Genomic DNA, 14130 nt, shown 5'->3' with positions numbered 1-14130 from the left:
TCCACTTACTTGGTTGCCTGTTGGCCGTCTCTGACTTAAAATCACCAAAACTGAACAATTGATTCCTTTATGTCAGGATTATCTTTTGTTGGATATAAGAGAAACTTGGCTAGGTTTCTGAAACAAGTAAGATATTAATTATTCTCACATTGCAAGAAAACTAAAGGCAGGCAGTCCAAGTTGATAGAGCAGTTCCACAATATCCATGTCCCAAGCTCCTTTTGTCTTTCTGCTTTGCCATCTTTACCTTCGCATGTGACTTTCATCCTTCTGGTTACAACATAGCTGCTGTCCCTCCAGGCACTTCTTCTACATTTCTGGCAGGAAGAAGAGCCTATTTCCTTTTGTGAAGAAAACAGGAGCCCTACTCAGTAGTCTCATAATACAATTCATTAACAACTTTGTTACATGGGCATCCTAATGACAAGGGGACTTGGGAAATCAAGGTTTTTCACTCAGCATGTTGGCACTCTGACATTGGATTTTCTTTTTTCAAGGAGGGAGTTAATATTGGGTAGGCAGCTAGCAGTATCAGCCGTATCCCCCGCTTAGGTGGGATTAGATTTGGCTGCAAGTAACTTGGAAACCAAAATAATGGCGACATCAACAGATACACCTTTACTTCTCTCACATAAGTCTCTAGGGCTGGTGTGATCCTTTCATGATGTCAGGGACCCAGGCTCTTGTGCCTTTACCGTTCTCAACATGAGGCCTCTACCTCATGGTCGAAGGCGACTGCTCCAGGTCTAGCCAACACGTGGGCAATTCAGCCAATAGAAATGGAGGAAAGATCAGAAGGAAACAGTCCTTCCCTTTAAGAACTTCCCAAAAGTTGCACATACGGTCTGTTTACCTGCTTTTGACCAGAATTCAGGCAAATGGCCACATATAGCTTCAAGGGAGACAGGGGAATGTGTTCTTTATTCTTGTGGTCATGTGCTCAGCTGGAAATCAGGAGTCCTTTTCCGTAGAAGACAGAGGCACTGGATTGAAGGAGATAACTGGTGTTCTCTGCCACTTACCCTAAACCTGGCATTCTACCACCTTTCAGTAAGCAGCAGCCAGGTCTCCCCAGGTATGGCTGCCAGGTGAGGTCAAAAACCTCAAACAGTGAAGTCATTCTGAGCACCCCTTGGATGCCATTCTGATCAGCTCTACTTTCCACATACTCCCGCAGCCTTCTACTTCTCCCCACCTCTGCTGCCAGGACCACAGTCCAAATCCCCATCGTCTCCTGCCTGGACTTCTGCAGGACCTTCTTCCTAATCCAGCCCCCCTTTATAGTCCATCTTGCTTGTAGAATCCAACATAATCTCTAAAAATTATATCAAGTCGTTTCCTTGCTCAAGCCATTCAGTTTGCTTCCAATTTAAAATGATATACAGATTCCCACCTTGGCCTCCAAGGCCCTCTAGCTGCCACCTCTCAGAACTGGTCCCTCCTTCCTGTGTTCTGAACACCAAGCTTGGCTGTCCCTTTCCATGCCTCTGTCTCTGCTCTAACGTTCCTTCTCCAGCTCCTCACCAGGCGCCCTCCCAGCGCAATGCAGGCCACTCCTCAGACACTCCCACCTCACACAGCCTTCCCCAACTGCCCCCAATACACCCCCTTCTGTTACCACTCTGCCCCTACTCTTTTATTAACTTGTTTCTTGTCTGTTTCCTGGTATGTAAGCCCCGTGAGGGCAGAAGTGTCTCTGACACTGGAATAACACATAGGAGGAGCTCAGTGCCTTCTCTTCTGTGACCTTCTTCAGGGGCTGTTTGTTTTCCCTGCAAATTATTTTTTCTAATAGACAAAAGAATAATGTGTTTTAACAAATCCTAAAATTTGTCCTTCTTCTCTCTTCTCTCTACTGCATGAAGTCAGCCCTCTTCCAAGAGGCTCCCCTCTCCAAATCTGCTGCCCTTTTGCTCCAGCCTAGACTGCTAGTTCTCTAAGCAGCTGCCCAGCTGTCCTTGGGTTTCCCTTCCCATGCTGACGGGGTGGAGCTATGCGTCCTGATCCTGTTTTTCCTTTTCCTCGCTTTAATCTCTCAGTTTTCTAGAATCAGATGCTCAACTTTGTGTAATAGAAGACATGGAAGGTAAACATTCTGAGTCCGTCAATGTGTGAAAATGCATTTGTTTTCTCACCCGTGACTGCTGGTGGCTGGTTGTGGAAATCCGTTTTCAAGTTCCGTCTTTGAGGCATTGATCTTCTGGTGTCCACCGTTGCTGATGAGAAGTCACTTGCCACTGCTGTTCTGCTTCCTTTGTTTGTCACCTGATGTTTCCCCTCCGTCTTCTCTCTGTCCTTAATATTTTGAGATCTCAGCAGATAAATGATGCTAAGTGTGGGTCTCTTTTTATTATGTTGGCACTCAATGAGTTCTTAATCTGAAGATGTATATCAGGTCATATAAACTTTTTAAAATTATTTCTCTAAGGATTTCTCTTATTCTTTATGAATGCTTATTAATGTTATATTAAGCTTCCTGGATTAATCCTTTTGGTGTTTTATTTTTTCATGTGCCTTTTCTCTCACTTTGTTCTACACTTTGAAAGACTTCCATGATTTTATACTCTACCTCTTTTAATTTTTTATTTCTGTGTCATGTTTTTAATTTCCAAAATCTCTTTCTTCTTTTCTGATTGTTTCTTTTTCATATCAACCTTTTCTTGTTTTCTGGGAGCAGTGTCTTCTCAGATCTCTCTGCAGATCCTAGAGTTTTTAAAGATCTCTTCCATTATTTGATTTATCTCTTTCCTTTGGGATTGGTTGTTCCACTTGTTTTTCTTGTCCTTCCTCTTTCATAGTGCAGGCTTTCCTATAAAAGCGATCCTTGATTGCCCGTTTAACTAGATTAATTATTCTGGGCATTTGTCATTGGTTCCTCTGCCTTGGGTATATAAGTCTGGTCCTTCTAGAGTGTGTTGACTGGAGGGCTTCGTTACAGGGCATGAGGGGAGAGAGCCAGCTGTTAGGCTGGGGGCCCCATGAAAGCCAGAATAACTAGAATGGCAGACAGCCTTGTTCAGCCCAGACACTTCATTCATTTTCTTTAGGGACATTGACCCTTTTTATGGGGTATAGGTGTGTATGTTAGAGATGAAATCAGGCTGCTAGTCGGTCTACCTATGGGGGTTGGGGTAGAGTGTCCATTGGCTCAGGCCATGGTGTGGTCTAATCTGTCTTCTTGTTCCCTCCTCCTCTTATGCCAGGCCTGAGCACAAACCTCTCAGGTCTGCTGAGAAGACTGGGGTTCAAACTCTTTGCAGTCTCCTTCTTGAGGTGGTCTGGGCTGGGGTTTCCTCTGCTCTCTTTTCTCATTGATCTGCTCCCACTTTCTGTCTTTTAGAAAGTTGTGTCTCTATCCCTTGGTGATTGTTCCTTGCTCCCTGCCCTGTTCTCTTCATTCTTCTGTGTCCTATTCCCTTGACTTTTTGCTTTTTTTAAGTGTCTATCAGGATTAAATTCAGCTATAAAACAGAAAGTCCAAATACTAGTAACCTTAAAAACTGGATTTTTTTGGCTCTCAGAAAACAATTCTGGAGGTGGGCCATTCAGGGCTCTTGTGGCTGCTCCAGAAGGCTGTCAGACACATGGCTCCTTCTTTCTTTCTGTTCAGTCTTCTAGAGCACCTGCCTTTCATCCTCAAAGTTGCCTCATGGTGTAGGTGGTTGCTGCAGCTCCAGCCATCATGGTCACATTCTAGGCAGGGAGAAGGTGAAGAGGTAGGACAAAAGGTGCAAGCTAGCTGCATCTGTTCCACTTTGAGAGAGTTTTTATGGAAAACTCTTCTCAGTGACTTCTCATTACCATTGGCTTCTACTTTCTGCAGGGGGGTTTGGGAAATTGAACTTTTTAGCTGGATCTACCTGAATACATTATTATTCCCAACAGTATAGGAGCTCTGTTGGTGAGGAAGACAAGGAAAATAGATGTAGGAGTTTGCAGCTAGCACTTTCACACTATTATTTTAATGGCACTTCAGGTATGGAGAGGGGGCAAATACAGGCTCAGCCTAGTGTCTTGACCTGGAAGTGCTAATCTTTGAAGTGCACAAAGACGCCTTCTTTTTCATGATGTGCAGTAAACTTCAGCCTGGAATAGTCAATGGTGAATATATTCTTATTTATGGGAAAAATTTTTATTACAGTTTTAGCTGCTGGGGGTTAACTGTGTGCCTTTTCTTAGTGTTTTATTATGCTGTTTCTTTGCATGTGTAGAAAAGGAGCAACTTCACTAGGTTTTTCCAAGTTTTTAATTAGAACATTAAAATTGATTCTATTTTAGAGGCAGTATTTTAGTTTTCTATTGCTGCTGTAACAAATTAGCCCAAACTTAGTGGCTTAAAACAATGCAAATTTATTACCTTATACATCTCAAGGTCAGAATTCCAAAATGAGTTTCACTGGGCTAAAATCAGTGTCCACAGGCTGTAGGAAGAATCCATTCCCTTCCCTTTTCCAGCTTCTGGAGGTCACCTGGGCTCATGACCCTTCCTCCATCATCACAGCCAGCCAGCCAGCCAGTATCTTCCAATCCCTCTGTGACTCTGACCCTCCTGCCTCCCTCTTATAAGGATCCTTCTGATTACACTTAGCCCATCTGGGTAATCGAGGCTAATCTCTCCATTGCAAGATCCCTAATTTAATCAGATATGCAAAGTTCCTTGCCATGTAAGATGACATTCACAGGTTTAGGATGTAGATGTGGTAGGATGCGCCTACCACAGGCAGCTCTGACTCAAATTCCAATAGAATTTTTCTTTATATAGTCCCTTAAAACTGCTGCCGAGAAAGGCTTAGCTGAGAACCATCATTCGCTTTTCATGAACGGAATTTGGGCCTAATTCTTAGGAATGTTAGAAGGATCAGTCGCCCTGTTTTTTAGTTCGTTCTATTAGAACATTCAAGAAACTCTCCAGATGATGTGGTCTAGTTCATATGGTATTTCCAAGGATGATGATTATAAACACTTGCATTTGGTTTTGCCTTTTTATGTGAAAAAAATATGCAGAAAGACTTTTCATAAGAAAAGTACTTCATCCAAGCAAAATTTCGTTGTATTAATTGCTTTTGGAAATTATAAACTTATTTACTTCCTTTATAATTCATTTACTGAACTTTAAATTTTTTGGAAAAAAATAATTCCGAGGTGAAATACCAGACAGTGTACACCAATGGCAACAACTAGCAAAACCACAAAGCTCATGTCCTGAAACCTGAACATGGAGGACAGCCACGTAAAGAATTTTCTGTCAAAATTTCATTGTAATTATATTGTCCTCTATCTTCTTACTGGAGATAACAGTGGTTCACTTTCTTTTATTGGCTTTTCCCTCCAAGTAATATCTTTATAATTAAGAGATATTTTCTCCTTCTGTCTTTATAGCTTAAGAAATGTATTAAAACTCCAGAAATCCCTTCTAAACATGTTAGGAACTGGGTCCCCAAAGTCTTGGAACAACGACGACAAGGTTTGGAAACATATTTACAGGTAAGATGTGTTAAGATCCTCAATATAATGTACCTTAAATAATCATACTTCTTAATGTTTTTCTCAGAACTTATGGGTGAGATGCAAAATGTATCAAGCAATCAAACGTTCTAGATTAAAAAAAAGAAAGTTTAAAATTATAAATATGTTGTTGGTTAGTTCTTTTAGCTATAATTAGGTTCTATTTAAAACTGGTGATGTGAATCAGGGAAGTGAGAATTTAGTATGAAGGTAAAAACGGGATGTAGAGAGGGTCTGTCCGCTTTTTTTTATTCAACTCTATAAATTACTTTGGTTTTGCTTTTTTTCTGCTCCAAGATTTGTTACTTTTCATAACATTCCTGGCCTTGAGGTTTGGGTGTTGAGGAGATAGAGAAACTGAATTTTCAGTGGGCCTGGCTAGTACATCCATGGAATCAAATTGAGAATGAACGTATAAAAATTGCCTGTGATAACGTGCCAACTTCTTTGAAAACTGGAAGGTGTATATATATATATATATATTTTTTTTTTAATTGAGTTCATAATAGTTTACATCAATGTGAGATTTCAGTTGTACTTTGTTTCTTGACTGTCATCACATAAGTGCTCGCCTTCACCCCCAGTTCCTTCCCTCCCCCCTTCCCCTGGTAACCACTGAACTATTTTCTTTGTCCCAGTGCTTGTTTATATTCCACATATTAGTGAAATCATCTGGTGTTTGTCTTTCTCAGTCTGGCTTATTTTGCTTAGCATAATTCCCTCTAGGTCCTTCCATGTTATTGCAAATGGGATGAATTTGTCTTTTTTTCTGGCTGAGTAGTATTCCATTATATATATATATACCACATCTTCTTTATCCAGCCATCAGTCGATGGGCACTTGGGTTGCTTCCACGTATTGGCTGTTGTGAATAGTGCTGCAATGAACATAGGGGTGCATATGTTACTTTGGGTTGCTGATTTCAGATTATTTAGGTAGATACCCAGTAGTGGGATAGCTGGGTCATATGGTATGTCTATTTTTAGTTTTTTGAGGAATCTCCATACTGTTTTCCATAGCGGTTGTACCAGTTTGCATTCCCACCAGCAGTGTATGAGGGTTCCCTTCTCTCCACACCATCTCCAATATTTGTTAATTTTAGTCTTAGTGATTATAGCCATTTTAACAGGCGTAAGGTGGTATCTTAGCATAGTTTTGATTTGCATTTCCCTGATTAGTGATGTTGAACATCTTTTCATGGGTTTATTGGCCATCTGTATACCTTCTTTGGAAAAATGTCTGTTCATCTCCTCTGCCCACTTTTTGATCAGGTTGTTTGCTTTCTTATTGTTCAGCTGTGTGAGTTCCTTATATATTATGGAGATTAACCCCTAATCAGATATATGATTTGCAAATATTTTCTCCCAATTGGCAGATTGTCTCTTTGTTTTGATTCTAGTTTCTTTTGCGTTGCAGAAGCTCTTTAGTCTGATGAATTCCCACTTGTTTATTTTTTCTTTTTTCTCTTGTCTGAGAGGACATGGTATTTGAAAAGATCCTTTTTAGTTCGATGACAAAGAGTGTATTACCAATATTATCTTCCTGGAGTTTTATAGTTTCAGGATGTATCTTCAAGTCTTTGATCCATTTTGAGTTTATTTTTGTGTATGGCGTGAGATAGTGGTCTACCTTTATTCCTTTGTATGTGGCTGTCCAGTTTTCCCAGCACCATTTATTGAAGAGACTATCTTTTCTCCATTTTATCTTCTTGGCACCTTTGTCGAAGATTAGCTGACCGTAGATATGTGGTTTTATTTCTGGGCTTTCAGTTCTGTTCCATTGATCTGTGTGCCTGTTTTTGTACCAGTACCATGCCATTTTGGTCACTATGGCTTTGTAGTACATTTTGAAGTCAGGGATTGTGATACCTCCAGCTTTGTTCTTTTTTCTTAGGATTGCCCTAGCAATTTGGGGTCTTTGATTGCCCCATATGAATTTTAGTATTCTTTGCTCTATTTCTGTGAAGAATGTCATTGGGATTCTGATGGGGATTGTGTTGAATCTGTAGATTGCTTTGGGTAGTATGGACATTTGAACTATGTTTATTCTTCCAGTCCATGAGCAAGGAATCTCTTTCCATCTCTTTAAGTCATTAGCAATTTCTCTCTGTAATGTCTTATAGTTTTCATTGTATAAGTCTAGAAGGTATATTTTTAAAAGAGTGCATTAGGGTGCTCCTTTCTGCAGCTGAGAGGAGCAAGCAGAACGACCTAAGTAAGACAAGACAGAAGTAGTCTCTCTGCCAAGTGACAGAAAAAGCAAAGCAAAGGATGGATCAGTGTCAGCTTTTCAAACTTTCCCCCAGCTTGAAAATGAAAAGGCTTAGAGGTGTCAGGTGAATATTCACTATATTTGTCATTAGTCCGAGAGCAGTGTGCAGGACAACTACTTAATGGGGGCAAGCCTTGCGTTCAGCCAGGACACCTGAGTCCACTTGAGAAGCTGAAACAAGAGAATGACTGAGGTGAGCATGTCCGGGAGGGCAGGGGTCTGGGGGGAATCTTGGCTCTCAAAAAAAGAAGAGCTGGACTTCACCTAAGAGTTATGAATTTAACATAATGGTCTACCTAAGACCTGTTACATCAAAGAAATGGGCAGCCATGGCTGTGTTCTTTCATTATGATCTTCATAACTCCTTTAAGCATTAGCCCTAAGGTGGAGTCTGTTTAGGCAGCAGCTATGGACTGTGTGAAGCAAGTATCCTATTTCCTCTACAGAACTTTCCTGGGTGGTTGTGCCTGAATCACTGGTGATTAGAAGATGAGGAGAAGCTGTCGCCACAGGCTTGTACTTGGTGATAAATTCAGAGGACTCTATTCTAGTGGAAAGATGCCAGGAGTCCGTTCCTGGCCTCCTGTAGTTTTCTGGTCCTTACAGTGCTCACATAGGAAGGCTGACGTGCTGGAGGCCCTGAGGGCATCTCAGGAGGGCTCTCTTTACTGCTTTTGGACATGGGATGGATCTTTCACTGCCTCTCCCTGGAAGTGGGAGATTGAAGGAAATGGGGACCACAAATGACAGGAAAGTGTGTGACTGTGTTCCTTGAGGCTCTGCATATGTAGCTATGAGACTTCCAGAGCTTCAGGCAACACTGCAGAGCAAAACCAAACCAAAAAACGAGACTTTAGACATCGTATGCAAAGAGTAAGAATGCATGTTCTCTATAATTAAATGGAATAGGTAAACAATGCATTCTTATTTGTAAGCCAGATTTTCCACAGATATTGTATATCTTCAAACTTTAGTTCTAAAGAGAGTTTTATTCTTTTTTCTCCCGTTGTGTTTGACACATGACTTCCATTACTACACTGTGTAAACATCTTAAGTTGTTTGTACTTTGGATATAAATATGCGGATAAAATCATCTGGCACAGAGAGGAGTTTACAGTGACACTCAAATTGAGCTTAGAATTTTCTATTCCAGAAATAGGGCTTGAAAGATGTGGTTGAAAGACTGAGAGGGCGTGCTTCCTGTTGTGCATTTAGTATTCAATTTGTTGTCAGTTAAGTCCCTGAGGAGTTCAAGGGCACTTTCTCTTCTCCCTTTTCCAACCTGATTCTATTTGCAGGCAGTGGGAGCTAGATGGAAGCTGTAAAGATGAGTGTGAATGCTTTATCAATGCCAATTGAAGTGAAAACCCTGGCTTAAGTATCATTTCTTGGTATCTTTTGGTGTTTTTAAGTCTCTTTAGAAGTAAGACAGTTTTTATTGTTCCTCTTGCTCACCTGTTTAATTCCAGTTAGGATCCCACTCACCTTCAGAACCAGTCTGAGCCCCAGGGTGTAGGTGCCACTAGTACTTCTCAGCAGGCAGCATCCTGCAACTCAGCCATCTCGGCATGAGCTGGGTAGGCTCACCCTGTTTGGGCCCATAAACCTGAGAGAGTATTAATACCCCAGAGCCATAGAGTCTTAAGCTCGCAAGGAACTTAGAAGTTATCTAGTCCAGCTTGCCTCCTGCCCTTCAGTTGTGGTCACAATCATCCCTCTGGCCTCAGTTTCCCCCCCATAAAACAGACAGATTAGCTTGTGAGAGAGCCAGAGGAAACAACTCTTCCTCTTGTCCGAGGAGCAACAAGTACATTCTGGACCATGCATGGGTGCACCACACACGTTTCCTAAGGTGGCCTATGCTGCTCTTTCATTTTAGAGATGCAGAAACTGAGGTCTAGCGAGGTTAATGAACTTATCTCACTTTCTGGAGTATATTAGTTAAAGAACTAAGACTGGAATTTTAGTTTCTTAATTCCTAGTATAGGCTCTTTTGATTATGCACTATAGATTTTCTAAGAGAAAATTTTCAGCCTTAATGTATGATTTTACTTAAGTATAATAAGAGTAAGGGAAAAGACCTTATAATCATAAGCTATCACAATTTAATTGACTGTCTACCCCCAACTCATTTGATAGATCAAATAGATCACTGATTTTTTAATCTATAACTTGAATGTGTAGAATCGTATGAAAACCATGGGTATGTATCTGTTTTCTGTGTTGTCATCTGCATAGGAGGAAAAATCTTTAGAATAAATTAATTGGGTTTTCCCAAGCTGATTTGACCATCAAACATGGTTTATATAGTGTTATCTCCTGGTTTGAGAAGACTTCCCGTCTTTCCTGAGACCCACTGAAATAAAAGTATAAAAACTTAAGAAGGAATGAACCTGAACAGTTCAGTAGTGGATGGTCAGGGAAAAGAGGGGATCATCATAGGAAGAAAAATTTTTAACAACTTTCTGGATGATGGAATGTTCTGGGAGCATGTGGAATTGATGCAACAGAGAGCGAAAAGCAGCAGCCCAAAGTCAGCCATGAGAGCCTGTGGTGGAGGTGGGAGACAGCCTGCACACGACTGTGTTGGAGAGCTTCTGGACCTAGAGTCGGCCGGTGAGGCGGAGGCCGAAGTGAGCAGTGAAACGGAAAACAAGTGGCTCCACGCAGGGTGTGTTCATGGGACAAGTGCCCAGGCCACTTATTCTGTAGAGAATATAGGCAGCCTCATGTTTTATGACCAGGCAAAAGTTTTTTAAAGACTTCTCTCTTAAAAACAAAACAGTACAACAAAATGTTAAGCAAAATGGCTGAGAACTAAGGCTTCTAATGTGGATATTAGGGCCCCCAATTTGACAACCCCTTCCTGCTCACTGACCCCAAGGAAAAGCCTACCAGACTGCATGCTCCACCCACACTGTCTTTCCACTTGGAAGGAGGCCTGTGGTGAGCACTCTGCCTGACGTACCAGCAGAGGAAACCTGCCCAAGCCAACCAGGCTGCTTTCTTCAGTGAGATCGGATAACCAAGGATCGCCAGGCATTTGAAGAAAACGAGTAGCATGAACAGAAAGACCAAGATGAACTAAAACACTGCGTTTTCAGGAAAGAGAGAATTCTGGACAAAAAATGTATCTTAAAATTGATTTGATAAATCTAGAAAACTTCGCAAAGGTGTTAACATCCAAAAGATGACACTAGGATGCTGTGTAAAAGAAACAATTTGAGAACACACGAGAGTTTTGAGCATTAGTTGTGTTATCCAATTGAAAACATTCAGTAGGTGCCCTCTCTAGTTGGGACACTGATCTATAAAGTACAGATACAAAATCTCTCCAACAAAAGACAGGAGACATGGAGGACCAATCCAGGTCTAATGTTCTACTTCTTTCTAGAGTTCCGGAAAGAAAGAAGAGGGGGAAATACAAATGTAGGGAAGGGAATGCATAAAGGAAAAATAGTTGAAAATTTCCCCAAGCTGACGCTATGAGCCTTTACATAGAAAAGATGCTCCAAGGACAGAGCATAAAGAATGACAGAAACCCTCATACCTGGTAAAATTTCAGTATATCAGAGATGAAGATCCATAATCTTCCAGAAAGAAAAAACAAATGGGCAAGGTTGAGTTTTAGTCATGGCTTCATTTCTGTATTTGCGGCTGGTTTAATGGGCAGGTCCCTCTTCATTCTTCAATAGAAACATTAAATTGCAAGCTGGCATAATTTTTAGAGAAAAACTTTTCACGAGAATTTTGCCTGTGTTACTTGTTCCATTTTGTTGCAGTATTTCTTTGCTGAAACTCTATTTCTTTGTTGAGTTTTTCTGTTTTTTCTTTGTTGCAGATGTATTCATAATCACTTATTGAAACATTTGTATCATGGCTGCCTTAAATGTTTGTCAGATAATTCTAACATCTCTGTCATCTCAGTGTTGGCATCTATTGATTGTCTTTTTCATTCAGTTTGAGATCTTCCTGGGTTTGGGTATGATGAATGATTCTGGGTGAATCCTAGACATTATTGCATTATGTTGTGAGACTCTAGATGTTATTTAAACCTTCTGTATTATCTGGCTTTCTCTGACACTGGTCAGTCAGGGATAGGTGGTGGATGGCAGACTTGACCTTGTTTCTACCAGCTGAAGGTAGAAGACCAGATTCCCCACTTGGTCTTCATTGACATCTGAGGGTACTCCTATTATTGCTGAGGGGATGGGAGTTGCAGCGCCCCACGTGGTCTCCACTGACCCCATGGGAGGGGGCACATTACTGGCTGGCGGAGATGAAAGTCCTGACTCTGTACTTGGCCTTCTCTGATACCGCCTTGGCACCAGGTGCTTCCTTACCACCTTACTGGAGTGGAAGTCTAGACTTCCCACGAGGAGTTCGCTCAAGTGAGTGGAGTGGGGCCAGTTTCTTCTGTGGTGGCGTCTGGAGTAGAATGGTTAGTGTTTAATAGTTTTCTGTCTTGCTCAGCTGTCTCTTTTACGGTCCTATTGCTAGAGGAAACAGGTGTGTATTGGGGGTTTTTTTGTCTTCATCTGCTGGCATTTCCTGGTTGCTGGCTTTTTTTGTGGTCCAAGTCGAGATACTTAAAGCAAAACAAAAATCCAGGAAAGATAAAACTCACCACTGTGCCATGCCCCGAGTCCTGGCCAGTCTCCTTTCTTCTCTCAACCACTCATAATCTTATGTTTGCTTCATATATGATGTCCAGGAATTTTAGTCGTACTTAGCAGAAGGAATAGGGAAAAGTAGATCTACTCCATCTTACTGTAAGTGGAACTCCATCCGTTGATTTTTAAATTTTGATATTATGCTTTTTTTTCTATTGAGGACGATTCGCTATGAGCTAACATCTATTGCCAGTCTTACTCTTTTTTCGCTTGAGGAAGATTAACCCTGAGCTAACATCTGTGCCAGTCTTCTTCTATTTTGTATGTGGATCGCCACCACAGCATGGGTGATGAGTGGTGTAGGTCTGCACCCAGGATCCAAACCCATGAACCCGGGCTGCCAAAGAGAAGCACGCCAAACTTAACCACTATGCCATGAGGTTGGCCCCTGATATTGTGCTTTTTTGTTTCTCAAAGTTCTATTTGCTTGTTTTTCTAATCTGCCTGGGTGTTTGTTTTCAATAGTCCTTGTTTCTTGCTTGTACTTTCAAACCTCTGTTTTCTCTCTTTAAACACGTTAACTCTCAGTATGCCGGGAAAAATGGTCATCACCGTTTATCATCTGAATCCAGAAGTCCATTTTTAGCTTTTCATAATTTTAGGATATTCTATGAATAATTTACAGAATGAAGAGAGAGTGAAAGACAACTTCATTAAAATTTTGATGAGAATTTCAACATATCAAGCCCGAAGTCTTAGTTCATATTTTCTTAGTTTTTAAATGGGCAGCATCCTTTGGACAGTCTACCTAACTGACAACCAACTGCTGTTCGTGACCCTGAGACATAAACCATCTTATAAGTACTAATTCCAGATTTTAAATACATCTCTAATAGGTTCTAGCTTATTATTGCTTCTGGTTCTTTTTCTCAGATATGTATTGTTAAAATGCAATACTTTGGAAAACCTTGATGGTTAATAGTTTTGTCAAAGTGAAGGTGGCTAATATCTTTGCATAACTGCAAAATATTTTTACTTTCCGATTTATAAACACCAACTAGAATGACTAAATCAATGAATTTTTTTTGTTTCTATGTTATCTATTTCCTTGCAGTCACCTTTATGTATGCTTTTGTCTGGTAAAGCATTTGTCAAATAAATCTTGGTGAAGAAATATCATAACAAGTAGAAGAACACTGTTCCATGTTGTTTTAGCAAAATGAGATGGTCCAAGTTCTTCATGCAAAGTAGTGTATGGTAAATTTCTTCCTGTTGAGTGAAAAGCTCCAAGAGAATACCACATTTCCCTTTTCCTCATTGATTCCTGAGTTTGAGAAAATTTATCTACAATATCGTCTGAAGTCTCATGATCTGAGAGTTACTTGTGCAACCAGTTTTGCAGTGTGGAAGCCACTAGTCACATGTAGCTAATGAGCATTTAAAATGTGGCTAGTCTGACTCAAGAAGTTCTATAAATGTAAAATTTGTACAGGTTTCAAATCCTTAGTACAAAAAAGAATGTAAAATATCTCAATTTTTATAATGATTACATGTGAAATAATATTTTGTATATGTTGGGTTAAACAAAATATGTTATTAAAATTACTTTTACTTGTTTCTTTTTACTTTTTTAATGTGGCTACTAAAAAATTTGTGTCAAATTTACATTTGTACAATTAAATTTGTACAATTGTTACAAAGATTATATATGGCTTCCATTATTCTTCTGTTGGACAGTTGT

General features: G+C 40.4%; 1 protein-coding gene across 20 annotated transcripts in view; it reads left to right on the top strand.

The window, feature by feature from the left end:
* SNX24 (sorting nexin 24) overlaps nt 1-14130 on the top strand; it is a 141699-nt gene that overhangs the window by 82648 nt on the left and 44921 nt on the right. For 18 of the 20 annotated variants that reach the window (XR_011525171.1, XR_011525170.1, XR_011525169.1 and 15 more), the window contains one exon: nt 5380-5484. The exons of the other annotated variants lie outside the window; for them this stretch is intronic. Coding sequence is in view for 14 of the 18 variants with exons in the window: in XM_070569424.1 (XP_070425525.1) it covers nt 5380-5484 (105 nt within the window). In the remaining 4 variants the exon portion in view is untranslated. The remainder of the gene's footprint in view (nt 1-5379; nt 5485-14130) is intronic. 20 annotated transcript variants of the gene reach the window in all.

The sequence above is a fragment of the Equus przewalskii genome, chromosome 13 (genome assembly GCF_037783145.1).
Source record: "Equus przewalskii isolate Varuska chromosome 13, EquPr2, whole genome shotgun sequence".
Lineage (NCBI taxonomy): Eukaryota > Metazoa > Chordata > Mammalia > Perissodactyla > Equidae > Equus > Equus przewalskii.
This window is presented reverse-complemented; position numbering and strand designations above follow the sequence as displayed.